Below are 27,814 nucleotides of genomic sequence, written 5' to 3' on the forward strand. Positions count from 1 at the left end.
ACCCGTTTTAAGTTGTGCTGGAGAATGACTCCAATTTCAGGCAGGCTAGGCAAACTCTACAAACTGAGCTACATCCCCAGGCCAGAACTTCATGAACTCGGTGTGTTCACTATGACAATGGGAGGAAGAATCTATACCCCACAGGAATCCACAGAACCAGGCCAGACGCTAGGTGGGAAGGCACCCGGGAAGCCATGCTGTGCTTGGCATTACTACAATCCATTTCACAAGCATGTTCCTTACCAAGCAAGATGCTGCACCTTAGAAGAGAGGAGGCGCTCTACACCGAGTCCCCTACTCCTCCTTGTGATTAGCCCCCTCAGTAAATGTTTGCTGATCAAAAAGGCATTAAAAATAACCTGGGAAAACATCCTGTGGTTTTTACTTTCCCACTATATGGCAGCTAGAATGCTCTGGAACAGCCTTCACTGTATCCTTCACGTCACTCAGTTGGGAAAAGAACCAACTGAGTTACACCATGGTGGTGTGTTGGGGGATAGAGACAAAGGACACTCTGAAGGAGGCTCTTTGCTATGTGCAACGGCAGCCTTACTCAAACTTCCTGAGAATCATGGAAGGATCAGCCAAGGTGTTCCCATAAGGACTTAAGAAGCTACATTATCAGCCAGGTGGTGGTGGTGCATGCCTTTAATCCCAGCACTTGGGAGGAAGAGGCAGGCAGATTTCTTTGAGTTCCTCTGGTCTACAAGAGCTAGTTCAAGGACAGGCACCAAAGCTACACGGAGAAGCCCTGTCTCAAAAAACAAAAACCAAAAAGAAGCTGTATGATCTACAATAGAATATCTGGCCCCAAAACCACTCTTTGTTGTTGCCCGTTTTCCAGGTGTTTATCATCATCATCATCATCATCATCATCTAGTAATACATTAATCTTCCTGGTTTCAGAATCAGACAATAAGATAATTCAGTGACCCCTCCCATCACCACCCTCTGTTAGCCCAGTAACTACTGCACCTATCTATATCCAGGGTGTGTCTAGATTTCATGGGTAAATTCTGGAATCATTTTTCTCTCCTTTACCCCCAAACTAGCCTATAACACTGACTTTTGTCTTGCTTTTTCTCATCGAGCTCACCATCTGCCTTGGCTGGGCATGGTAACACATTCCTGTCACCTGAGCATTCGGGAGCCTGAGGCAGAGAATCATGAGGCCAGCGTGAGCTCTACTGTGTTTCAGTAACAAAACCCCACCCAGCAGCCTCCCTGGCAGCACCGTAGATTGAACCGGAGGCCTCATGCATGCCAAGCAAATGCTCTACCACTGAGCTACCATCCTAGACCACCACCAACCCTTTTTCTTTGTAGCCAGATGGTTCCCTGTCCTGTGGATGGCCACTGTTCTTCCCCAGGCCCTTCTTCGTGGATATTTGAGTGGCTTCAGATCAGAGCTGTAATAATCATGGAATACAAATAAGCTGGTACCTGTCATTTTGTATCCACCTGGCTTAGTGCTAAGTGCCTAAATCAGAGCCCACCCTGATTACAGGGTCACAGTCCAAAGTCCTACAAATCTAAGGGTCTCATCACTGCACACCTGTCTGGAAAGGTTACTTAACCTCAGTCCATCCCACAAATGCCTAAAACTCACTCAGTAGAGACTACTGAGATGGGGCTACAGCAACAACGGTGTCCTTGACCCCTGACCCAAGGGTGTCTAGTCTGGGAGAGGTATGCAAGGAGGCCATTGAAACATAAAAGCGAGGCCCAGTCTGCCAACCAGACCGCTCTGGGCCAGTCTCCCTATCTCAAAAAGCAAGTGGCCCAGCCTACACCTTGGGGTGTGCTAATAGATCCAGAAGGTAATGTTTACCAAGTACCTAGCAACGAGCACCACCCAAAACTCACCCTAGATGCTCAGTAAGGGTCAAGTAAGCCTCCGCTTATCCCAGGAGAGGGCTTAGCACATCAGGGTAGGGAGGTGCTCTGTGCACACAGCTGCCGTGCCCATTCACAAGGGTGCTACGCTGCTCTTGCTGAAGAGGATGCCAGTCCCTGCTCCTCTTGGCAGAGGCAGGCCCTGGGCCCCTAATTACATTTTAACCTACTTTTATTGGAAAGCGGTGTATCTCTTCCTACTTTCCAGGCCGTAGGAAAAATCTCTGGGTATTGTATCTCAGTTGTGGGCATAAACTAACTGTATAAAGTATGTCAGGGCCACAAAGGGAAAGGACCTTCCCTAAGACCCTGGGCACAGCCTGAGGCATGCCTGCAGGCTTGGCACTCAGGAGGCTGGGAGGAGGACCGAGAGCTCCAGAACAGGAACACAAGCTCTCAGTGAGACAAGAGGGGAGGAAAATGGGGGTGAGGGGGAGGTTAAATAGGTCAGAGGACTTGCAGGTTAGCGCCTGAGTGACTGGAAGGCGCAGGTTAAAGTTAAGGTTCTAGGTTGCATGCACAGCACCCCCCCCCCCCACGCTGGCCAGGCTGTGCACCCAGGACAGCTCCTCAGTAGCCTTGACCTTGATCAAGTACTTTCTGCAAGGCTTTTTAACCACATCCCCTCACTTGTTACATGGGAACAACCTTAACTACTCTGTAGCACTTCTGAAGTTTAAATAAGGCACCTGGCACACAGGCATAGAACAGCAACAAGCAAAGAAAACAAGATTTAAAAGACATTGCTTTCCCTCACTGTGGTACCAGGTGGCTTCCCCTTAAAAGCTCAAAACAAGACAGCAGCACAGTAGTACGAAACACCACTAACACCAAGAGGCCCCTCTGGAGCCAGAAGCCCCTCTCCAGTGGTGCAGGGGATTCATCCTGTCCCTTGGGCTAAACTGGTCAAGTTTTCTCCCCACAGACACCCGTGCAAGGGGCATTAGGAACCTGCATCAACACGTGTACTAACGGCAGTGGAGAGTACTACCCAGTTGACTCCAGAGCACCTGGGCCTCCACCCATGGGTGTAAAGGCGGGACAGGTGTACACAGAATCCAGAGATCCACTGTAACCCCGGGGTAGAGTCTGGTGGCGCACACCTTTAATCCCAGCACTCAGTAGGCAGAGGCAGGCAGGTATCTCTGAGTTCAAGATCAGGCTAGTCTATGGGACAGCCAAGGCTACACAGAAAAACCTGGTCTCAAAAGAAGGAAGGAAGGAAGGAAGGAAGGAAGGAAGGAAGGAAGTTAGTTAGTTGGTTCAGGGTAGGCTAGTGGTTACCAAAATGGGTGAAATTTCCATCCAGACAGAGAAAGACTAACTTAAAAGTAGTTAGTCTTGCCTGGAAGGATGGCTGCTAGATACAGATGTGGTCACAGTCCACTCCCTCCAACACACCCAGCCACAGCTGACAAGGTACATTAACAAAGGCATTTCAAAGTTCAGATCATTCAAGGTATAAGCCCTAAAAGGATAACAAGACATTCTGGGATGGCAAGATCCTGCCTAGGGCTGGTGTGAACAGAATACTGGCCGGGCGGTGGCGGTGCACACCTTTAATCCCAGCACTCGGGAGGCAGAGGCTGGAGGAGCTCTGTGAGTTCAAGGCCAGCCCGGTCTACAATAGCTAGTTCCAGGACAGGCTCCAATGCTACAGAGAAACCCTTTCTCAAAAAGCCAAAAAACAAAACAACAATAAAAATACTGTCCAGCTGGGATGTCAACGTCATTTCCCACTTCTCTATCAGTTCACTTAGATCACCCCGATTGTATGCATCTGTCCTACCCCCGCTCTCCTCCCTCTGCCTCCTTGAACTCCTGATACTCCTGCCTCAGCCTCCCAATGCTGGAACTACAGACACACCTGGTCTTGCATAGTACTATGAATTGATCCCAGGGTTCTGTGCATGCGAGGCAAGAACTGCCATTGAGCTACATCTGGGCTCCTTTTACCTTTTAATTAACCTAAGTATCACTAATGGAACTCACTCTGTGATCCATTCGGGTCTTACTCTTGCCATCCTCTTGCCCCAGACCCCCATGCTCTGTATTACAGGTCCTGACATCTTATTCTCCTGGGGTCACAGGTGTCCTTTGGGAGATGAGAGTAAAGACATTTCTGAGCAGCTGGGTCTTAAGCTACCAATCCAGCAGAGATTATTATACTGTCCCCAGACCTGCACTGTTTGCCATATGGGAAATGCCAGGCAAGCCGCATAAAACTGGTTAATGACATCACATACCAGCCAGGAGCTGTGCCACTGGGACATCCATGCCCACAACCTCATGGTGCTAATGCAGTTAGGAAATACAGGTCTGTGAGCTGGTGCAGAGCCCTGCCTCCCGCCCCACCCAAGATCTAACCTGGCCAGGGTCTAAGGGTCACTGGTCAAGCTCTGGGACACATGGGAACTTGTCCTGTGCCACTCCTAAAACTGGCCACTGGAGTAGAGAGAAAGTTCCGGGATACTTTCAGGAAACAAATATATGCCCTGAACCCAGTATCCTTGTGGCTTAAGAGGACAGCCTGCAGAGCTGGAGAGATGGCTTAGAGGTTAAGAACACTGGCTTTTCTTCCAGAGGTCCTGAGTTCAATTCCCAGCAACCACATAGTAGCTCACAACCATCTATAATGAGATCTGGTGCCCTCTTCTGGCGTGCAGGCAGAACACCGAATACATGATCAATAAGTCTTTTTTTAAAAAAAATTAAAAAAAAAAAAAAAACAGCCTGCATTCCAATCAGGCTCCTGCCACCACCCCATCCCAATCAGCAAACTAGAGTGTTGCTCTAGAAACCGCCCCAGACTCATGGATGCACCCTGAAGAACAGATACACCGACACTCACTCAAGACATGTCTGCAACAGAGCCACAAACTAGATGGTGTTCAGAGTGGAGCTGTTTGCCATGGCTGCAGGCCAGCCTCTGCAGAAGCTTCCCCAGCCTCCCAGAGCCAGCTGGGAAAGCCGGCACACTGACAGCCCCTTATCCTAGGCAATGCCCAATCCTCATGGCAAGGGAAGACCTGCAGTACAGGAAGGCCAGTTCCTAGTCCCGCATGCGGATGGGGGCCCTTCCCACAGGCAGCTGGGCAGGAGGCTGAGAAGCACCTTTGCCACCAGCTGCGGGGGAATCACCCTGGAGCCTGCACACCCTCAGTATGCTCCCTTGGCAAATGTACCACGAAGAACTGACCACAAACTCCCATGAGGTACCACGGAAGTCCACTGGGGAGACAGACTGCGTGTGGCCTCTCATCCCGGATGCCACCTCGGCAGAGGCAGAGGGCTCCCTCTCTCCAGTGGGTCCAGGAGGACCTCCTGGGGAAGGGGCCTCTGGGGAGCTGCATGAAAGATAAAGGATGAGAAGCCCACAACTCTGTGGAGAAACAGAAGGGTTGGCACCCTGGGACAGCTGCTGTAGAAAAGGCCAGCCAGGCAGAGTCTCATCCCCTAGAATCCCAGACCGAGCAGAGCACACCTGAAGCTGCCTGTGTCCGTACAGTCCCACCTCAACACAAGCCAGAGGCTCTTCCCTTTTCTCAGGTCTCCCATCTGCTTTTGGGCTAAGTATGAGGTCCCTTCTGAGTAGGAGGACTTCCTCCTACTACACAGCAGACAATCAGCACAGCTCTCTTCAGCGTGGCTGGCTCCCTGAACTGTGCCTTCGCCCCTCGGGGAGAATCTAGCCCTCAGGCTCTACCTCATCCACCTGGTACAAACCATCATCATTCATCCTGGACGCAGACCCTAGAAAAAGGGCATGGGTGTCACTGTCACTTTATGGCACTGGTAACTGAGGTGCAGAAGGGACCTGCCGACATCCTGAAGACACTGCCTCCTGCATCTGATTGCTTGCACCCAGTAGCCCTGCTTTCCTCCCGAAGGCCCGCTGACCCATTCATTCCTCTGGGACTAAGGAACGACCCCCAGTGCTGCGTGCACATTCATGTGGCTCAACATCTGATGTCTGAGGTCTTTCTTCCTTGATTGCACTCCATCTAGTTTTCTGAACAGGGCCTCTCACTGAATCTGGAGCTCTCTCTCGATGACTGGGCTAGGCTGGCCAGCCAATGAGCTTAGGGATTCTCCTGTTTCCACCCACCCCCAGCACTAGTATCACAGATAGGTACTACTATGCCCAGCTTTTTTTATGGGTGCTGAGGATCTGACCCCTGATGCTTGCATAGCAGGCATCTCCCCGACTGAGCCCAGGCCCCAGTCCACCTGGGTCATACTCTAGTAGCATCAGCCTCGTGGGACACAGGTACATAAACCCCACAAGAATGGTAGGCAGAACGTGGGCATGTTTAAACTGGGCATGAATGCATGGTGGGGGAGGGAGACACAGGCCAAGGAATGGGTCCTTGCATCTCAGCACATTAAAGCCTGGACCATTCTTTAGTTCCGTTTTCCTCTTTGACTTCCATTAAACATGCATCTTCCCATCTGCTGAAAAGTTCTGCACCCTGCTTCAATGTGGCTACACCCAACTGTGCCTTCAAGTACCCCTTATCCCCTTGAGCTTTCTAAAAATACATGGACTTGAGTACCAGCCAGAGACAGACTCGGCAGTTGGGGTAGAGCCCGGGAAGTTCCTCAGATACTCCCCTGGTAGTTCTGATACCCAGATGAGGATGCAATCTGAGTCACTAACCGTATTCTTTCCTCCTGTCTATCACTCAAGCTCCACCGCAAGACACAGGCATCAGCAAGCACCCTCTGCAATCGAGTCCTCCTACACCTCTGCCCTACCCAAGCCACCCAGGACTTAGGGACAGAATGCAGTTCAATAAGCTCGCTGTGCAAATTGCTTAGGGGAAGCCAGCCTTATTCTGGATGCCGGTGCTTTGGACATGGCTGACGGACAGGGAACACGACTGTGGGGTCATGACGTGTTGGCCTCCTGCAAGGTCAAGGTGAGCTGGTTACAGAGAGTCCCTGCCCCAGATGTCTGATCCCTCTAAATTGACTAGAACAGACTCTTGCCTCCACCCTGCCAGTCCTCTTCCCCTCCACAATCCTCATGACTTTTGCAGACAGGCAGCTGAATGGAGAAATCCAGGCCTGGCCCCTGTGGCTGGCTGCAGAGTCAGAATGTGTGCACGCGCGCGCGCACGCGCACACACACACACACACACACACACACACACCAGCCATCTGAGCCTCATTCTTTCCTTCCATTGCCGATCTACCAGCCTGATGCAGACCCATCTCTGGTGATGTTCTCAGACAAAGAAAAGCAAGAGGGGTAGCAGAGTGAATCTGCACACACAGACCTGATCGATGAAGCTGCCACACAGCAGTGGCCATTGGTGAGCTTGGTTGGTACCTTAGGCAGGCTGGCTTACTTGTGGGACTGTGACTGTCCCCCACCGGCCCCCCATGCCAGGGCTAGGAAAATCATCACATAAACAGTGTTTGGCATGGTATGGGCACTTCTTTTATAACCTGGACTTTTATAACCAAGTTAAAAATAAATGAAGCAAGCCAGGTGTGGTGGCACAAACCTTTAATCACAGCACTGAGATGGTGAAAGGAAGGCAAATCTCTGAGAGTTCCAGGCCAGCCAGGACTACATAGTGAGATCCTGTCTTAAAAAGAGAGAAAGAGCCGGGCAGTGGCGGCGCACACCTTTAATCCCAGCACTCGGGAGGCAGAGGCAGGTGGATCTCTGTGAGTTCGAGACCAGCCTGGTCTACAGAGCTAGTTCCAGGACAGGCTCCAAAGCCACAGAGAAACCCTGTCTCAAAAAAAAAAAAAAAAAAACACCAGAGAGAGAGAGAGAGAGAGAGAGAGAGAGAGAAAGGAGCTGGAGGGATGGCTCAATGGTTGGTTAAGAGGTTCCAGAAGACCAGGGTTCAATTCCCAGCACCAACGTGGCAACTCACAACTGTCTGTAACTCCAGTTCCAGGGAATCTGACACCATTACATCAATGCACATAAAATAACTTTAAAAAAGAAAAAAAAAAGGGAAGGAAGAAAGATATTTTGATGCTGATTCTTAACTGTCCAGGATAATCCACTTGGTTCAGGGAAGAAATATCACTACTCTGAAGATTTTGTAAGTGTCTACTTCATTTCTGTTCTTTGAAGTATTTAGTGCCTGCTTCTAAGTAAACAGTCCATAATTAAAATACAGAAAAGTAGTTGGGTGCAGTGGCACACACCTAGGCTGAGGCAGGAGCATGATGAGTCTCTGAATTCAAGGCCTGCCATGGCAATGTAGCAAGGTCACCATGTCTCAGAAAAGGGGGAGGAGTGGGGTGCATGGTGGCATACATCTGTAACCCTAGCATTTCCAAAGCTGAGGCAGAAGAACCACAAACTGAGGGCTATCTTGGGCTACCACAGTGACAGCCTATCTCAAAAAATTAAAAATAAAAACAATGACTAGGTGTGGTAACATGTATCTATAATCTCATTACTTGGGAAGCTGAGGCAGGACAACTGCCTCAAGTTCAAGGTTGGCTTGGGTTATATAGGAACCTGGAAGTTTCAGTACAAAGTCAGATAACCAAACAGCATCAGATGGGGAGAAACAAAAAGAACAAAACAAGAGGAAGGTAGGGATTCTAGCATTTGGAGTCTAACTTTTTAACTCCTAAAAGAAATTGGAAAAACAAAACAAACAAACAAACAAAAAAACTGGAAATCCCGTGCTGGGCCGAGAGATTGCACAGCACCCGCCCCAAGACACCTCCATCAGAAACTCCCACAATCATCCGGCTCCAGTCTGCCAGACAGCTGGTGTTAAGAAGAAACCAGTCCATGCAAGTAGCGTAGGGCCTTCACTCCAACACTAGGAGAATGCTTGCTTGCCAAGTGTGGGTACGCTGCAAAGCTCTGGGGATACCCCAGGGTGAAGGAAACCCAGGTCCGTTAAAGCACCCAGCACACCGGCTTTTCCCCCAAGGGAAATAGATGCTAATTAACGGGGCTAGGAATGTGCAATTACAAGGGAACATTCTTTGAAAGTTTTACAACAAAAGCATCAAACATAGACCCTCCCCGGAAGGAAAGGGAGGAGAGAATCAGCAACTCTGAAGGGAGTGGCTTGGATTTGGGTGGAGGGGGAAAGGTGCTACTGAGGCCCAAGTGAGAGCAAGGAGCAGCTAGAAAGCCAGCAGGGGCTGAGCCACGTGGACCTTGCTGATCTTACTGAAGACTTAAGAGTTTATCCGAATGGTGAATTTTACACGCTGGATGGCAAAAACTAAAGCAAAACCCCCCTAAAACAAACAAACAAACAAGCAAAAAAAACCAAGTAAAAAACACATCATCTGTGCTTTGATAAGATCATTTTGGCTAAAGTTGGAAGCTTAGCTTCAAAGAGACCAGAACTGTGTCGTGGGGAGGCCAACTGGAATAGAATAAGACAGTTGTAAATAGGACATGTGATGGGTGGAAAGAAGGGGTGGGCAAACAGGATACAGAGGTTCCCTCTGGACTTGCGTGCAGGGTACTGCACATTCAACTGAGTTAAACATGCTAGGCACTTGAGAAGTGGCCAAAACCATAGAGGGCATGTCCAGAAAGACATAATGATAAATCTCACAAAAGCCTAGGACTCCAAACACTGCAAGAGTTAAGGGAGAAACGGAATGAGTGTTGACAGATCCCCGGAGCTATATACCGGAAGCAGCTACTTAGAGAGGAGACAGGGATGGTAAATGCAGTTACAGTCATCTAGGAGACAGGGGACAGCAGCTGCGGAGGGGCGTAGCTCAGTAAGGGGGTCTGCCTTTTTGTTTTGTTTGAGTCAAGTTCGACTGTGTAGCCCAGGCTGAGTGTGATCCTCCTGTCTCAACCTCCGGATTGCTAGCGCTGTTCAGGCTCAGCTCTAAGACCAACCACAGAAGTATCCTCAGCTAGAAAAGAATCTAGAGAGAGAGCAAGCAGGAAAGATGGAGAGATGGCTCAGCGGCAAAATAAAGGTGACTGCTACCAACCCTGATGGACAAGTTTACTTCCCAGGACCCACGTGGTCGGAGGATAGAAGCAACTCCTCCAATTGTCCTTTGATTTCCTGAGCATCACACACACACACACACACACACACACACACACACACACACAGACGCACACGCACAGAGGGCTAAAGATACACATCACCCTCTATAGATGGTGGGAAGGCAGTGCAGGGCTGAGGGCTGGGCTGCGGCTCTGCAATGCTGCAGCTGCTTCTGAACCAGTGGGTCCTAAGGTCTTCAGTGGCGCAGAACTGCTCCCTCTGGCAAGTTGGCACCTTCGGATTCTAACTGCTTTTCTTACACAAACAAATACTACTTACTTTAATGAAAGTCACTCTTCTCTCTCTCTTTCTATGTGTGTGTGCAATGTGCCCAAGTGTGTGTACTCAGGGGACAACGACAGGTGCTGGTCCTTGAATTCCACCAGGTTTGAGCCAGGGTCTGTTGTTTTTCTGTTGCATAGAGCAAGCTTCCAGACATGGTCTTATCTGTTTCCAGCTCTCTGGAGCTCTGGATTACGGATACTCATGCCACACCTCCAAACCCCCAGCTTTTATGTGGGTCACAAGGATTTGAACTCAAGTCAAGGCAATGTGGCAAGTGCGTTAGCACAGAGCCATCTTCCTACCCTCATTTCTTTCTTCTTTTCTTTTCTTTTTTAAAGTGACTGCCAGCTACCACAATCTAGCAAAGCAGCAGCAGTGTTTATGGTGCTTGAGACTGTTGGTAGGTACTATGACAGCCTCATTTTCGAGACTGCTAGACACTGAGGGGAGGGAAGGGACTTGCCCAAGCACTGGAAGTGACAGAGACAGGCACACACCAGGTACCCTTCTCTGAAACTTTCTGACTCAGTGAAGGCAAGTGTGGGTGTCCTTCATAGCGTACAGCATAAGAAGGTCTAGGGACGCGGTAGCAAAGAGCACCGGCATAGCCAAGAACTCTGGCAGGCACCCATCTAGGGTAGGCACTTAAGCTAATGACTACTTTTACCATGAGGCTGTCTGTGGGGGTAGACAAGAGGAACCTGAGCAGTTGGGGACTAGGGGACCCGGCAGTGGGCTGCTATGAAATTGAGAAAAGCATAGTTGCCTCACTGCAGAGAAAATACACGGCTCTGACGGGCAGCTCTAGTCCCAAACCAAACCACAAAACAGTTGAAGGAGTTTTAATATGCAACTTTTAATTTTAAGCTAGCATATTTTCTTTCCAACAAATCAAAAGTGTTCGTGTTTTTAAAATATGTGTATACATACATATATGCAGAGCAACAGTATGGATCACTAGTGGGTTCAAAAAGTCTGAATATCACTGAGCTAATTCAGCCTCCCCGTGTTATTTATCTGGACAGGGTTTTATATATTATGTAGCACAGGCTAACCTTGAACTCGGTATGTAGTTAAGGATGGCCTTTAACTTCTGATTTTCCTGCCTCCAGCCCTGAAGTGCTGGAATGGCATCTGGTTTATCCGGAAAACAGAACCTAGAGATCTATTCTAGCCAAGCACTCTAGTGAGTTACACACCCCCAGACCTAAACAACACCCCTTCATTTTAGAAGGTGAGAAGACAGAATTCAAACAACTTGGCCAACTCAAGTTAATGACAAAGCTGAGCGAGCGGGATTCGAGTCTAAGGGTTTTCAATAATCTCCTCACTAAACCAGACTCTCAAAATGCAAATCCCTCTGGGAGAGGGGCAGGGACTATAATCCACACCAGAGTAAGTAATCACTAGAGTGGAGTTATCTTTTAAGCCCACTGCCTGGAGCCAGTTTGGTAAAGAAAATGGTAGTGGGGGGGGGGGGAGCATGGAGCTAAAACATAATCAGTTTGAACCCCCCCAGCACTTGCCCCTCCCCCACCGTGCTGTGGGGTAGGACAGAGGACAGGACAGAATGAAGACACTACTATCATCCGGGCAATTGGCTCCATACAAGGAGGCTGTTTCCGTGTCTGAGAAGGTAGATGAAGGCCACGCTGCTTTGCTCATGTAGCTTCAACCAATTTTATTACATGAGATGTTCTGAATAATTACCTCTGTTCCAGTCAGAAGCCCTTTCTCTCACCCAAACACATGGGCTGTTCAGTACTCATTGTATAACTACACTCCATTGTAATATAAGACTCATGTCAAGTTTGTGGCTCTCCCTGTCTATAGGAAGCAAGTGCTGGGCAGTGGTGGAGAGCAGGTCCTAGGAGATACAGTCCCGAAGTCAATGTCTCCAAGTCAGAATTCAGGCCGGAATGCTGGACCAAGTTCCTTCCATCAGACCCCAACCACAGACACAGCTCTGGGCTCTGAAGAGGGAAGAGGGGTGCACAGTTGATGTAAACACCACACCTCCCAACTCCGCAGTGTGGAGTCAGCACTGAGTCAGGGGCCTTTCCCATACTCTCTAAGTAGGAAGAAGGGTGGCTATCTGAAGAAGTCCCAAGTAAGTCACCTTGAGAGGCTGTCCTTAGTCAAGGGAAGGGACAGGGTCTGAAAGGACTGTCGGGAGCTTCACAGTCCACTTTCCAGGTAGTAAACTTCACCAAGAAAGAAAATTGAGAACCGGGCAGTGGTGGCACACGCCTTTAATCCCAGCACTCAGGAGGCAGAGGCAGGCGGATCTCTGTGAGTTCGAGGCCAACCTAGTCTACAAGAGCTAGTTCCAGGACAGGCTCCAAAGCTACTGAGAAACCCTGTCTCAAAAAAGCCAAAAAAAAAAAAAAAAAAAAAAAAAAAAAGGAAAGAAAGAAAAGAAAGAAAATTGAGAATACAACACAGGTGCTTTTATGACAAAACGATACAAATATCCCCGTAATTCTTTTATTGATCAAGTTCAAAACATAACGGGTATATTTTTTTTCTCCTGGTAATACAGGTCTGTTAAAGTGACAAGAGTAATCTGTAGGGACGAGGATTCAAAGGCTACTGCCCCAAATCAAACCCCTCAGTGTTTATACATACAAATTGTTTGCAACTCACGTGGCATTAAAGACAAGCCACTTAGCTGCAGTTCAGTGATCTGGTAGTAAACTTATACCCAGGGGGAGGAGCCCAGGAATCTACATTTCCTCAGCTTCCCTGGTGATCTGGTAATATAGGTCATGCTTGGGCAGAACCACACAAACCTCTGTTCTCTACTTGTCCACACAGATGGCCTCAGAGGTTGACTTCGAGCCCTAGGTGATCCATCCTCACGGCAGGGAGCTTGTCTCTTCTGCTTTGCCCATCCCCAAGGAACTGCAGGCAGGGTTAGGTGCCAAGTTCTAGGCAGGATTATCAGCAACTACACCCCAACACTAAAGACCTACCTATTCTGCCTAGTTTTGTTCTTTCTGTAGAAAAGACTAATAAAAACAGGAAATGCATTATACCTAAGACCCCAAATAACTACTAGCTAAGAAGGGCTCCTGCTTGTTTTCTCATTACCCTAAAAGTGCTCCCTGACATCAAAGAGGCCAGCTTCATCTCACCCTAAAACGATGTATGTTTATTTATATGCGAAACCAAGGTAAGGCTTCCCCTTAAAATGCCTACTCACCCACCCTGCCTGTGTCTGTCCCACCTAAAGCTAACAGGAAGCCATGCTTTGTTTCAGTGTCCAACAAACTCCAAGCCACCCTCTTGCTAATAAGGTGGCATTAACTCCAAGGCTGGAGAAGAAAAAACCCTTCCCTATGGTGCTTTACATACAACTAGTAATGGGGCTTCAACGCAGTACAGAAGCTGAATACAACCAACGAGTTAGAATCTGGGTTCTGCACTAGCGGTGACCTGGAGCTCTGTCTCGATTTCCTTACATTTAATATAGGAATAACGACAGTACCTAACATAGTGCCCTTGTGAGGATTAATTAACAGATGTGTGTAATCCACTTAGCAACATGCCAGACACAGTAAGAGGCTATGTAAGCATCCGCTATTATTGTTGGAGTTGTTAGTTATTGTAAAGCTCCAGGACGCCATCAGTTATCCCTCACCACTCCCCAGCATCAGAGATGATACAAATCAAACCAATTTTGTTACTTACTGAGAAAGCAGCACTGTCTCCGTCTTACAGGACATATGTGCAAAGCTTTGGAGGTAAACTGAGCTAACCTGTCCCAGACCACAGGTTAGCATGTAGCTGGTGAACTCGAAGCCAGGTCTGTGTGGTTTCAGAAGCCAGCCTCACCATGGCTTCAGATTCAAAACAAGCAGCAAACAGCAGGGGCTGCCAGTCACAAGGCTCAACTGATCACCACCACCACACCAAGGTCTCACTCAGTCCTCTGCCCCTGAATCCCTGCTTGGCTTGCATAAATTGGAGCAAATACCGAGCCACTTGAACCCAATTAGGTAGTAAGTCAGCCTGGAAAAAAAAAAGCATGCAATACATTCCAGAGGTCAAAGTAGACGCTGGCTCGGATGGCAGCCTATGCCGGACACTTCCATGGAAGTTAGTCTCTGCATGTAGACACCAGCCTAACAGTCAGGGAGGTGCCTACCACACGCTTGAGTCCCATATCCGGACCAGCATTGGGAACAAATTGCCTGAGTCTTAAGTCAACACAAAAAGACAGTTTACTTTTTTTTTTAAAGGAAAGTCCTATTTCTCTTTCGGTTTAGGGTAACGGTTACTATGTAGTTAGCTACCTTCCCCGCCAAAACAAAAAGGCGGGTGGGAGAGGGCCAAGGATAAATACCGAGAGCTCCCCCAGCCTGCAGGGTGCTGCGACACCCACCTGAAACTCGACCAACCTTTCTAGAGCCCGGCCCCGGAGGGCGTTTCCCCCAGAGCATCCCGACAACTCGTTCCTCCCGGGTAGGAGGCCGACGCCCTCAACTTCGGTTAGGGACACTAGACTGACGAGCCAGAGCCCCTCCCGTCCTCCAGTTTCATCCTCACCCCCCAATCACCACCCTATCATTTCCGCCGAAGGCGCAAACACCAGGGCGACCGCTCCATCTTCAAGGCCACCTTTCACTACGTGCAGGCGCGATCGCAGCGGGAGCCACGGCGGAAAACCGAGCTGGGCGGGGGGGGGGGGGGGGGAGGCAGGGAGTAGAGGTGGGAGGGCGGGGGCGCTTGCTAAGGAGACGGTCACCTTCTCAGGGCTGCGATAGCTTTCGGATCCTTAGATCCCGGGCGTGGAGCCGGAGCCTCCATAAGACCGAATGCAAAAGTGGGGAGGGGGTGTCCCTGGGGCCAGCTCCCCCAGAGGCCACCTCGCTGGAGGGCAGCCGTCGGGACGACGGCGCAAGCCTCTCACCCCCCCCCCCCCCGAGCGACAACAGCCACGGTGACAAAATGGCAGCTCGGCGCCCGACAGGCGAGCCACCGGCACAGCGCCGGGAACGGCTGCCCCTGTACCCCGAAAATGGCAGGCACCCTGGGGCTGGGTCTCCAGCCGGCTTATCAGTGCAAATGGCGAGGACAGACAGTGGCCCGCAGGTCCGAGAGGGTCGAGGGCCCCCGGCCCGCCGCGCCCTCTCCAGACCGGATCCCCAGGCCCGCGCCGCCGGGCTTCTGCAGCGCCTGTGCGCGCCCGGGTCCCCTCCAGTGGGCACCAGGGTCCCCGCCGAGCTGGGTCCGCGGCCTCCGTGGGGGAGGGGCGGGCCGCCGGCGCCCCGGGAAACATGGCTGCTCGTCCTAGTTCGGCGGCGTCGCGGCCACCAGTCCCCGAGATGCGACTTGGGAGAGAGAGAGGTTGCAGAAGGTGGGTGCGTGGGGGGGAGGGGGACTCTGGGGAGGGAGGCTCCCAAGAACGATGTTTTCCAAAAACGTTTATTTGAAAAAGCAAAAAAAACCAGAAAAACAACAACAAAAAAGCCAGTTCCTCCTCCCCCACCCCTTTTGTCCCTCTTTCGAGAGCTTTCTGCCCTCCCCTCCCCCATGCGCAGCAAGTGCCCCCTCCCCCGCCACCCGCGCGCCCCACCCCGCTAGGAGCCCCGGGGCCGAGGCGAGTGGGCCGCGGACTCGCGACGAGGGGGCGAAGCGTGAGAAATCGCGCCCAGCCCAGAGCGCCCGCCCCTCCCCCAGCGCACACACTCGGGGAAGTTTAAAGAGCCGGTTCGACCCGCTTTCCGTTTCACTCCAGGTTGGCTAGTACTGTGGATCACTCGGTCCGGCCCAGCGCTTATGCGCACCTACTCGCCGCGACCCCGAAGCCCCCCAACTACGTACAGGGGTCTTCCGGAAAGTACGGGGGAAGCCCGCGTCCGGCCCCTTCCCCCAGCACCACACCCAGCCCCCTCCACCCTCGGGATCGGGCACCGGGACTGGGTCAGGACGCCACCGGCCAAGACCGGCGGCCCCGCGGCAAGTCCTGCTGCTAGCGGCGCCCCCTCCTCCCCGCCCTGCGCGCCATAAGGCTGTAGCACGTCTCCAGTGCACAGCTGCGTGAGGATGGGCGGACGGCAGAAAGAAGCTTGTTTTCAAAAGTCTTACTCAGGTTTGGAGGGAGGAACTAGGAGAATAGAGGAAGCGAGGCCTGCCTTTGTCAGGATTAGAGGGGCCAAGTGGCTGGGGGACGACAGGTCAGTGCAACGTGCTGCGCGAAACCCCAACTCGCCCGACCCCCCGGACGCCCAGGCTGAACCTGGGATCTTCCCGCCCGCGAGCCCCTTCTCCCCACAACCGGGCCTTGAGGGGAAGCCGGCCAGGATTTCCACCTCTGACCCTAGGGTCTCTAGGATGGGCCAACTCGCAGACAACACGAGTGTGTGAAAGCGAGAGGGAGACAAAAATAAACAGAAGCGTTCGAGTCACCCACCCACCCTCACTTCCCCTAGCAGTGGGCTCGCGCCCAGCCTGCTTGTTCCCACCGGTGTAAGTTTCCTCCTGCCATACTCCCGCCGCTGCCCAATCCATAACGGCGACGGCCAGACGAACTGCCCATCCCAGAGCTGCGTGCCAGCCGTGCCTGCAAGAATGTAGACCCGACCGGTCCCCACAGCAGCACCAGCTCTGGGCACCTCGGGTCCTGATAAAGTTTCCCGTGCTCATTTATTAGCCAGGCGCCGAATGGCTGCCAGGGAGCCCACCCCGGGAGAAGCAGGGACCCGGAGGTGGGGTAGCTAGTGCCGATGGGGCATCAGGGTGCCAAGGTTGGCATCTGAGGAGAGAACCGGGGGGTCGGGGGCTCACCGGGACGCAGACTACGGGCAACTTACACTAGCGATCGCTCATGGTTGGGGAGGCGTGAGGATTATCTGAGCATTTGCACACTCCACAATCCCTCTCCCTCTTTCTAAGGTACCCCCTCCCATCTTCCGCGAGGAAGAAGGGAGAAAAGATAGCATCTGGCCCAAAGGTGGGGTGGAAAGAGTGAGAGAGAAAGGAGAAGGAAGGCAGGCAGAGAAAGGGAGGGAGGGAGAGAAAGGGCGCGTTCACGAACACGACAAAGTTACAAATATGGCTCCCCACCTCTCGCCTCATCCCCGCAGAGAAACGAAGACGCGCTTTAAACTCGAGCCATCTCCCAACTCCGCAGCAGCCGGGTCCCCACGCGCTCTCCCCGGGGGCCTCGGGCCACATTGATCAGAAACTAAACCGGACTCGCGAATCCCAAAACTTATTGTGTGCGAGAGAAGGAGCGAGCGAAAGAGACGGCAAAGGGAGGGGGCAGGCGCGGGAGGGGGCGGAAAGAGGGGTACGTTTCTAAAATATAACACCCCCTTTTTGTTGTTTAAACCAGGAGGCAGCCCATCTTCTCCTCCCCTCGATCATCTTTTCCATCCAGACGCGAGTCGTGGGAGCTGAGAGCTCGGACGAGGGTGAGATCGCCGCGTTCCCTCCGACCCGAACGCGTGCGCCCCGCCGGCCCCCCGTTGGGTGCACACTTGCACGCACACCCTCGCACCCATACCCGCACACGCGGGAGCACACGCACAGGTAGTCAGTCACACACCAAGGGCAGCGGCAGCGGTGGCCGGAACATGCTCCGATAGCATTGCAACCCCCCCCCCCATCCAACCTTGCAATTCATTTCCAGTTCGACCCCAAACCCTACACCTCCCCGGAGCACCCCTCCATAAAAAAGTGCCTTCCCCGCAAACACACACACGCACACATAACACAAAGTAGGAGAATGGACCGACAGAGATATTTTTGGCAAATGCTCACATCAGAGGGCGTCCTGTTCCGCAGCTCTAAATGAATCCGTTTGTCCATATCCATCTCTCGCGCTCTCTCTCGCTCTCTCTGCAGAGGATCCTGCGCCAGCGGAATTCAATCAATAAACCCCGAACCCACGGCCGCGCGTTTTAGGACTTTGAAGGCTCAACCAGCTCCGCTCGGTGCTCGAGCCCCCAGCACCCGCGGCGCACACTAACCTGATCGCCGTGGAGGCGGGATCTGCAGCTCCGGCGTGGAGCGGCGGCAGCACAAGCCAATCGAGTGGCGAGGCTTCGGACGCCAGCCAATGGTGGTGGTGGCGGCGGGGGGCAGGGTCCAATGGGCGGCCTGCGCAGCGTGCTAGGGAGGCTCAGCCATTTGGCTGTGGTGCCGGAGACGGACCCCTTTAGATACCCGGGTGTCCGAGGAGAAGCGCGGCTGCAGCTTGGTGGCTGCGCGCGGGGGGCGGGAGGGAAGGCAGGGCAGGTGCGTGGACCTGAAGGTTCGTGGCCGGGGGCGGGGCCGCAGGTGCGTGGACGCGGGAGGGGCGGGGTCCTTGCGGGGACATCCTCTGGGTACTTGGCGGGCGGACGAGGCCCGGGGCGCGCGGGCTCAGGGCAGGCCCAGAGAGGGCGCGCATTCTGGGGGCGCCCGAAGGACAGATCACACCCCAGGCTGCCCACTTGGCGCATCCCTTCGGACTGGGTCTACTCCCATTCCCGCAATTAAATAAGCAAATCTAAGCGCATGATGTTCCCATCTACCGAGGAGCGAGGGCGGGATCTCGACCCAGAGGCTTGGCATTCTGATGCCCTGCCAGGACAGTCTTAACAGAAGCGATTCCCCGAGAGCCACCGGAGATCTTGTCTAGGGCAATAAATGAATGAAAAGGCCGCGGGTGCAGAACTGTATAGAATATTTAAAAATGCGAAAGGAAGGTGCTAGTAATTGCCGATTCTCAGAGCCGAGCATAATTTACGGGCTTTATAGGTTTTGTTGAGAGAGTGTTGCTCATTTCAATCCAATTGTCCACTAAAGTCGTTTGGTTAGATTTGAGTTGCCAAGGAGTCGCTAACTGGACCACTTATCCAGGTCTTTCGGTTGCTTTGGGTTTTGTTTTTGTTTGACCACGTTACGTTTTTAAAGAGACCTTAAAAGCCTTGGTTCTCACTGGGTTACCGCTTCTTATGGGCAACCCTGGGACCTGATGCACTGCGTGGATATCTGTGGCTGTGGACAAATGACGGGGATGACTGTCAACAGGGACCCATGTTTACCTTCATCCACACAACTGTATTGCAGTGTCCGTTTCCCTTCGTCTGCACTCTTCCGCAAACAGCCCAAGGTAGTTTTGTATTTTTGGATACACTGGAACTGAGCATTTTGTTCAGTAAGTTCTTTTAGATCAAATAATGAATTTGAAAGCCGATAAATGTTTATTTTGAGTAACTGGAAGTACAATTAAAAACCTGTCATCTGGGTGAATATGGCATGACTTCTTTAAGTTGTTCATTTAACATTTCTTATCCTTAAATTCGGTTCATTTTTACGAGACTGTGTAACTGGAATTTTTCAATTGTTATCGGTTCCTTCTTAAAACGCAGCAGACTTCAAATTACCTCTTTGCCATTGAATCAGGTGGTATTTCTGGATATGATAGTTAATGTTTCTAAAGCAATAGCTTTTCATCACAAATATATTAAGAGGTTGTGGTGGGTAGAATCTATATAGCCAGGAGTCTTGAAGTTCCTGTTCTTTGGCGTAGTAAATGCTCGTTTGCTACTTAAACACTGAACTGTAGTTGAAGTCTCTGCTAACAGTGATGTTGTGGGAGAGTCCTTTCCGCAGGATTAACTCCTTCAAAAGTGCCCCCATTCTACCTCTGTTAAGCAGAAGCAAGTAACTCACGTGACAGGAACTGAAGAGAACTACCGTAGGATCCTACCCCCTCCCCCACACACATACCCTTAATGGAGAATATACAGAAACGAAATTATGAAAAGGCAGGCGTTTCACGTGATCCAAGGAGAAACCCAACTACTACAGACTAAATTAGAATAGAAAATAAAATGGTGACCTCATCACTGAAAGTATTAAATATAACTTATTTTTGGAGCACCTCACCTTTCCAAAGTTTGAATAACAGCTTTTGTATTTAGTGTCACAAAACTGAAAGATGACTTTTGCTGGATGTCAGTCAGTATAGAAGCTCAAATATCAAAAGCACTTTGAGTATTGCCCACTTGCTTCTACATGTTGAAGGAAGTAAGTTCCTCTTGCTTGTAGTTTAAGAAAGTTTTAATAGGACTTCAGTGTTTTCATTTGGGAGCAGGAAGACAGCTCAGCCATTTGCCCTGTAAGACTTGGGTATGTATACACACATATATGAAAGTATGTAATTATTATTTACAGGGTTATTACAGTTTTATTGTACATTATAGTAGTAGTACTCCAGATCCCTCTGCATTTCAGGAAGGTGGTGAAAGAAAGCCCCACCTCGAGGGATTTTGGAGGAACTGTTATGTGGACTGGGAACTGATGCCACTCCTCTTTAGAGATTGAGCCTGTAGCAGGCTTTAGGTGATTAGGCACAGGCAGTCTGCAATGGGGTTTGATTCCTGCTGAGAACTAATGAGAGACAAATCAAGTATTGAGCCCTTAAAGAAAGGGGTGGCCTTCAAATAAGAAGGGCACCTTCCTCCAAGGAAGTCACCAAGAAGCACTCCAAGCTAAAGAGCAGCCTCTTCTCAAAGATAAGAGCAATGGGTGTCCCTGACCCCCTGCTTTTTAAAAATGTTTTTTGTTTTGGTTTGTTTGTTTTGGTTTCTGAGACAGGGTTTCACTGTGTAGCCCTGGCTGTCCTTTGGAACTCATTCTGAGCCCAGGCTAGCCTCGAAACCAGAGATCTGCCTGCCTCTGCCTCCTGCATGCGCCACCACTGCCTGACTGACAGTTTTATTTTTCCTTTTGTGCATCTGTATATGTGACTGTGTGTGCACGTGAGTGCAGTCTCCCAAGAAGGCTGGAAGAGAACATTGGATCCCTCTGGAGTTGTGAACTGACATATTAGGTGCTGGGACATGTACTTGGGTCCTCTTCAAGAGCAGCAAGTGCTCTTAACTGCTGAGCCACTTCTCCAGCCTCCTGAGCACTTCTGACATGTTGAGAAGCCGTGTTTTGGAAATACCCATACCGTTGCTGCTGCTGTTCTTAGCTCATTAGTCCTTGTTCAGTCTCTGAAGGAGACCCTTTGGTTTATATGAGCCAAACGTGTGTGTGCACAGCTAAACGTCTTCAGCCCGAAGCATCTAGACTGGAACCTGGCCCTAGAGCTCTTCTGCTTACACCAAGCTCCGCTGCTGGGAACACAGATACAATGACGTGGAAAGGCCCCAGCTTCTTTGCGTGCTCTTCTGTCCTTACACATAAATAGCTTTTAGAAGCGTAGACAATTCTTTGGAAACCCATGGTAACAATGTGAAGATGTCTGTGTTTTGATCTGAATAGCAACAAAATGTTGAGGTTCAAGATCTCAAAAGTCACTCATAATTTTCTATTGCTTAATGAAGTATTGGGTTTTTAAAGTGTCTATTATGTTTATTTTTGTGCCTTGAGGGGGTCATGTGCTACTTCACGTGCCTGGAGAACAGAGGGAGACTTTTAGGAGTCTGCTCTACCTTGCGGGACTAAGGGATCGAAGTCAGGTCATCAGACTTGACACCTTTACCCAATGAGCCTCCTGGCTAACCTGGGTGACTTATTAAAAAAAAAAAAAGTGCCTTAATGATTGAATAGTTACCTTGTTAATGAGTTGGTCATAAAGAAAAAACAGTGTTAACCAAAAGCAGCTACTACAGGTCACTTTTTTAAAGTAACAAACTAACCATGGTGACTCATGCCTGCCTTTAATAGTGGCAGAACTCTGGAAGCAAATCACCCTGGGTTTGAACCCTGTTCCAATAAGTCAGGCATGATAGCCTATGCCTGTAGTCCCAGCACGGAAATAAGAGGAACAGGAGTTCAAGGTCATCCTATGCTGCTTAGCAAGTCTGAGGCCAGCCTGGGGTACCTGATCCTATATTACAAATTAAGTAGGACTTGAGAGATGGCTCAGCAATTTAGAACACTGGCTGTTCTTCCAGGGGACTTGGATTCAGTTCCCAGCAGCCATGTGGCAGTTCACAACTGTCTAAAATACCAGTTCCAGGGGATCTCATGCCTTCTGGCCTCCAAGGGCAACAGGCACACACATGGTGCACAAACATATCCATGCAAAACACCCACACATATAAAAAAGTTTTAAATAAAATAAAATATGATTTTTTAATTTTTTTTTAAAAGAGTAAGACTGAGGAGATGGTTCAACATTTAGAGCAGCTGGTGTTCTTGCAGAGAACCCCAGTTAGATTCCCAGCGCCTATGTGGTGGCTCACAACCATTTGTGACTCCAGTTCCAGGGGATCTGATGCCCTTTTCTCATCTCTGTTCACACCAGGTACATGTACACATACATACATGCAGACAAAACACCTGCATGTATAAATAGAAAAAAAAAAGGTGAGTGGGTGTGGTGATGCACACCTATAACCCCAGTACTCGTGAGATATGACCAGGAGTTCAGGGTCATCTTTGCCTACCTAATGGGTTTGAAGCTAGTCTGGGCTACATGAAACTCAGGAGAACAATAGTAAAAAAGACAGTGGAGAGGCTAGAGAGATGGCTGAGTGGTTAAGAGCACTCGTTGCTCTTACAAAGGACTGGATTTGGTTCCCAGTACCCACTTGGTGATCTGCAATCATCTATATATAATTCCTAGGCACTCATGGTACACGCTCCTACATGTAAAACCTGGGGGGGGGGAGAAGACAATGGAATGTGAAGTCACAGAACAATACTGTGACTAAAGGCAATTCAGATGAATATAGAAAAAAATCAATGTTGAATGCATTAATTGAGTTTTAGCCAATATAAGGCTTAAACTCACCTCTAATGCAAAAAATAAAAGGTATTAAAATATATTATGAGCTAACTATGGTGGTGTACACCTTTAATCCCAGCACTTAGGCTGAGGCAAGCAGATTTCTGAGTTCGAGGCCAGCCTGGTTCACATAGTGAATTCCAGACCTTGTCTCAGTAATAAAAGGAAGTATATTAATACAGAAGGGATCCAGATTAAACTTTATTTGCAAGAGCTCTTCATGGGCATCCTTAGCTTATTTGCTCCCCTGATTCTCTGCTTTCTGACAGCAGTTACCATTTGAGCTCACAAATACTCCAATGTACACTCCCCTGTTCTCGTGGAGTCAGAAGTCAGCTGAATGCGCTGGGATGAATTATTAAGTTTGTTCTAGCTTTTCAATTGAAATGTTGAGCCATCCTGGAAGAGTGTAACAAATGCTTTACATACTCCAGATGCTTGCAACTTGAATATAAAGTTTTCTTTTTAAATATCTACTTTTGTGTGTGTGTGTGGGGGGGGTGTATCAGAGGACAGCCCACAGGAGTCAGGTCTCTCCTGGGGATTGAACTCAGATCATCAGAACTGGTGGCGAGTGCTTCTACCCACTGAGCTGTCTCCACAACCAGAGTAGAAAATTGGTGAAATCATTTGCATGTGACCAGATGAGATGACCCTGCTAGGACCCTGCTAGGACTTTGAGGACTCCTGCGCAGCAGAAGGGCACATGCTCGCCGCTAGACTGGCTAATTGCTCCAAATGCGTATTATACACCTCTCGTGTTTGAGAGTCCTGTCACTTGCACGTGTATTTATTTAAAGGCAAACTTAGCAAGTGTGACAAATGCATCTCCCTCAGAGTGATGGAATCTTTGTGTCGGGATCAGTGTGGAGCAGCGCTGCAGCAGCTAAAGCTCCTGAGCACGCATGATTGGGAAATGTGTGGAACAAGATGCGGGACCAGCACGTGTATCTGCTGTCGAGGCACTTTCAGAACGGCGACAGGAAACCAAACAAAAAAGGAATGTCCTGTCTCCAGAGTAAAGGTCAGAGAGGGTCACGTAGAACCGGCTTTTGCTGGGCCTGCTGATGGATGACCTTGAGGTTCAGAGCCCGCCTCCACACCCCTAGTCTCTGGGGAAGTGTAGTGTCCACCTAGCTCAAACAGATCGGTGCTCCTCCTGTTTGCTGCTTCTACTGGAATGGGACCTTATTACATAGTTAGGATGGTCGTGAAGCAGAGTTAAAATCTGAATTCTTAATGTTCTTCTGAGTCCTTCTTTCCTAGCCCAGAATAAACAATGCATCACAGCTGCTGGCAAGCAGCACAACAAGAACCTTAAGACTTTGCAAGAAAGCATCTCCAGTCCAGATAGTTGACCTTAAGTTAGGATTTACTCTGAAAGGGTAATCTAAAGATAAGAATAATCCACCTACTGCACTTCATGCAGGACTGCAGAGAGCTCTAGATAGTGAGTGGTAGGGATAATAAGTTTCGATCTGCAGCTGTAAACTGGGGTCCAGACTCAGATGCAGACCCAAGCGGCAGGGTGTGGTCAGCTTTTCAGCTTTTCAGTCTCGGAAGAAGGTAAGTGGTCATGGCAGGATACAGACACCTTAAAGACCAATTGGGGGAAAACAGAAAATGCTGATGGCAGAGTAAATGCAAACTGACAGACACGTTGACAAGACTGGAATTCCTGGGGCAAAAAGGTAATTGAACTTGTGCTTGTAGAAAAGGTCTGGGCACTGGCTGGAACTGGTGCTGCAGGCCTATACTCTTGGTTTCTTGGGAGGCTGAGGCAGGAGAATAGATTCAAGGTTTGCCTGGGTTTTGGGGTGGGCTCAAGGAACCTAGAGATATGGATCGGTGGTGCCTGCCAAGCATGAGACCCAGAATTTGACCCCCACATTGAAAACTAAATCAGGGGCTAGAAGAGATGGATCAGTGGTTGTGAGTACTGACTACTCTTCCAGAGGACCTGGGTTCAATTCCCAGCACCCATGTGGCAGCTCACAACTGTCTGTAACTCCGGTTACAGGGGATCTGACACCTTCATGCTGACATACGTGCAGGCAAAACACCAGAGCATGTAAAATACAAAATAAATCATTAAAAAAAGAACAACTAAATTGTATTTAAAAAAAAAGAAAAATAATATCAATGCTGAAATATACCCTCTCATATACCATTTCAAGTCAGTTATATTAAAGTGCTTTCCAGCTGAAAATAGCACACATATACATGACAAAAACTAAATGATAAATGTGATTTTTTTTTGTTTAAAGTCAAGAAAAGTGGTGTCAGAATTTAGTACTTTTCTACTTGTTAAAGTGTGACTGTGCTCATTAATTTTTATTGCTGTGATAAACACCATGACCAGACCGACTTACAGATCCAAGTTTATTTGGACTTTCTGTTTATTTGGACTAGAGATGAAGTCCATGACAGCAGGAGAAGCATGACTGCAGGTGGGTCAGGGCAGGAGGCCGAGGGATCACATCTTAACCGCACACAGGAAGCAGACAGCAGAGCTGGAAGTTAGTGAGGCTATAAATTCTCAAAGCCTGCCCCCAGAGACACTTTCTCAGCAAGGTTCCAAGTCCTAAGGCACCACCAGCTGGAGACAACAGAACCTGTGGGACATTTGTCGCCTGATTGGTGTTCTTTGTCAGTGCCAATAACTTCTTTACAGAGAAGTGACACTATCACTCTGCTCACTGATAATACAAACTGTTTCTTACAGCCAAGAACTCAGTTTACTAGGATTTAGACATCATAACAGACTGCTAATTACTTACCAAACTCCATTTTCTCTTCTTCCTGAATACAGACGGGAAGCTTGACCATGCTTAGCTACCCTTGCGTCTAAATGGGATCATGTTACTAGTTTGTTTTTTTGTTATTGTTGTTGTTTTGTTTTGGTTTTAATTTTTTGAGATTCTGTAGACCAGGCTGACCTAGAATTCACCAAGACCTGCCTGCCTCTGCTTCCCAAGTGCTGGGATTAAAGGCGTGCGCCACCACCACCCGGCCATGTTACTGAGCTCTAACCAGTAGAGTTTGGACGGCAGTGAGGGTGCCACTTCAGGGCCTGAAACTGCCACTGCATACCAAGAAGAATGTGACAGAATGGCCTGAGCAACCATGTATTCATGAGGTGGAGCCTCCCTCAGCCTGTGTCCAGCAACCTACTCATCTGTCTGTCAAGAGCTAACTGGGGACTCAGCCAGTTAGCTCTTTGGAAAGGAACTCGCCACCAAACTTGATGACCCTGAGAGCCACATGGTGGAAAAAGAAAACAGAGTTGTTCTATGACCTCCACACATGTGCCTACACTCTAAATAAATAGATAGGTGGATAGATGATAGCTGGATGGATAGACAGACAGACAGACAGACAGAGGTAAGTAGGTGGATAACATCAAAATATCCAACACTTTGAGCAGAGCAGAGTACCTAATAGCCAGATATGAGAGCACACACTTAATTCCAGACCTGGGGTGGAGAAGTGGCTGGGAGGCTGAGGCAGGAGGATTTCAAGTTCTAGATCAATCTGGATTACTATATATAGAGAGAGACACTGTCCTTTAAAACAATACAAAAATAAAAATCACCTTAGAAATAACTTTTATCGTATATGGCCATATCCCTGTATTTGGAAGCTAAGTAGAGTTAGGCCTGGATAGCGTTTGGATGGGAGAAATGTCTTCATTTCATCAATGCCAGTTAGCAGCAAAGTACTGGATAAACAGGATTGTTAAGTAACTTCTTCCTAACACAAGGGGACCAAAAATAAATTCCTGTTTCTAGGACTATAAGACAGAGGCATTCCTCCTAAGAAAATTTTATTTTAGGCACCTTAAGAATTGTCTTTATTTCAGGCTCCTCCTGAGGATCTGAATTGTCTCAAGAGTTTGTAGGAGAAATGGAGATCACACCTTCGCTCTGTTTGCTCTGGTCCAAGTGAAAGTGCCCTGTCAGGAGCACAGCTCCCATTCCGGCAGTCTGGAATCCTCTGACTGTCAAAGGTGCGCATGCCTGGCTTCTCCTGGCCTCTTGTGTAAGTGCCCATGCTCTTGCCTACTGAGACTCCTCCCCAGCCCATTATTATTATTATTATTATTATTGTTGTTGTTGTTGTTGTTGTTGTTTTTGAGATGGGGTTTCTATGTTTCTTTGGAGCCTGTCCAGCTCTGGTAGACCAAGCTGGCCTTGGACTAGCAGAGATCAGCCTGCCTCACCTCAGCCTTTGGAGGGCTGGGATTAAAGGCGTGCACCGCCACGGCCCAGCAAGTCCTTTATTTTAATTAACTTTTATTTAGATAGCGTTTACTCTGTAGCCCTCAGGCTGGTCTTGGCCTTACTAATCCGCACACACTGAGCTTACACCTGTGGAACGCTGCTTTTCGGATTCAGTTTGTTTTTAGATTTATCTTGGGCACGAAGCCAGAGGGCATTGGCTCCAGTGGAGCTGAAGGTGCGGGCATCTCTCTAGACCCCTCTTTGCTTCCACTTTGTTTTATATTTTGAGCCAGTCTCACACTGCAACCCTGGCTGGCCTTGAATGGGCAGTCTGGTCTTGATTTGGCATTACTCCTGCCTCAGAGGCTCTCTTGTGTTGATACTATCAGTGTGGACCATCTTATCACACCTTTTATGCATACTTGAAGGAAATCTGTTTTTGTTTTCTTTTGTTTTCTTTTGATTTTTTTGAGAAGGAGTCTCTTGGAACGCTCTAACGGGAACTCTCCTCAGAGCGGGCTGGCCTTGAACTCACAGAGCTAGTCCTGTCCTCCTGAGAAGTGAACCATCCTCACCAGCTTGTTTGAAGGTCTCAGCACTTACACGTCCATCCGTCTTGGAACTGCCAGTTTTTCTTTCTTCCCCCAAATGAC

At 49.4% G+C, this 27,814-nt stretch overlaps 1 protein-coding gene and 1 long non-coding RNA gene across 3 annotated transcripts in view; one reads left to right on the forward strand and one right to left on the reverse strand.

The window, feature by feature from the left end:
- Window positions 1-18,164, reverse strand: part of Anp32a (acidic nuclear phosphoprotein 32 family member A) — a 38,656-nt gene extending 20,492 nt beyond the window's left edge. Inside the window, exon 1 of one of the 2 annotated variants that reach the window (XM_041679518.1) lies at window positions 17,970-18,164. In XM_041679518.1, coding sequence (XP_041535452.1) covers window positions 17,970-18,023 — 54 coding nt within the window. In that variant the 5' untranslated portion in view covers window positions 18,024-18,164. Of the gene's footprint in view, window positions 1-17,270; window positions 17,402-17,969 lie in introns of those variants that run through there. The other variant, XM_041679517.1, reaches the window with a different exon arrangement.
- Window positions 18,165-18,174: 10 nt separating this feature from the next.
- Window positions 18,175-27,809, forward strand: LOC121466048. The gene is made up of 3 exons (XR_005976718.1): window positions 18,175-19,350; window positions 26,801-26,947; window positions 27,638-27,809. It is a non-coding gene; the product is annotated as an uncharacterized LOC121466048 (long non-coding RNA).
- The last annotated feature ends 5 nt before the right edge of the window (window positions 27,810-27,814 follow it).

The sequence above is a fragment of the Microtus oregoni genome, unplaced genomic scaffold (assembly GCF_018167655.1).
Source record: "Microtus oregoni isolate MIOR12 unplaced genomic scaffold, Mior012 000032F_ref0000030, whole genome shotgun sequence".
Taxonomy (NCBI): Eukaryota; Metazoa; Chordata; class Mammalia; order Rodentia; family Cricetidae; genus Microtus; species Microtus oregoni.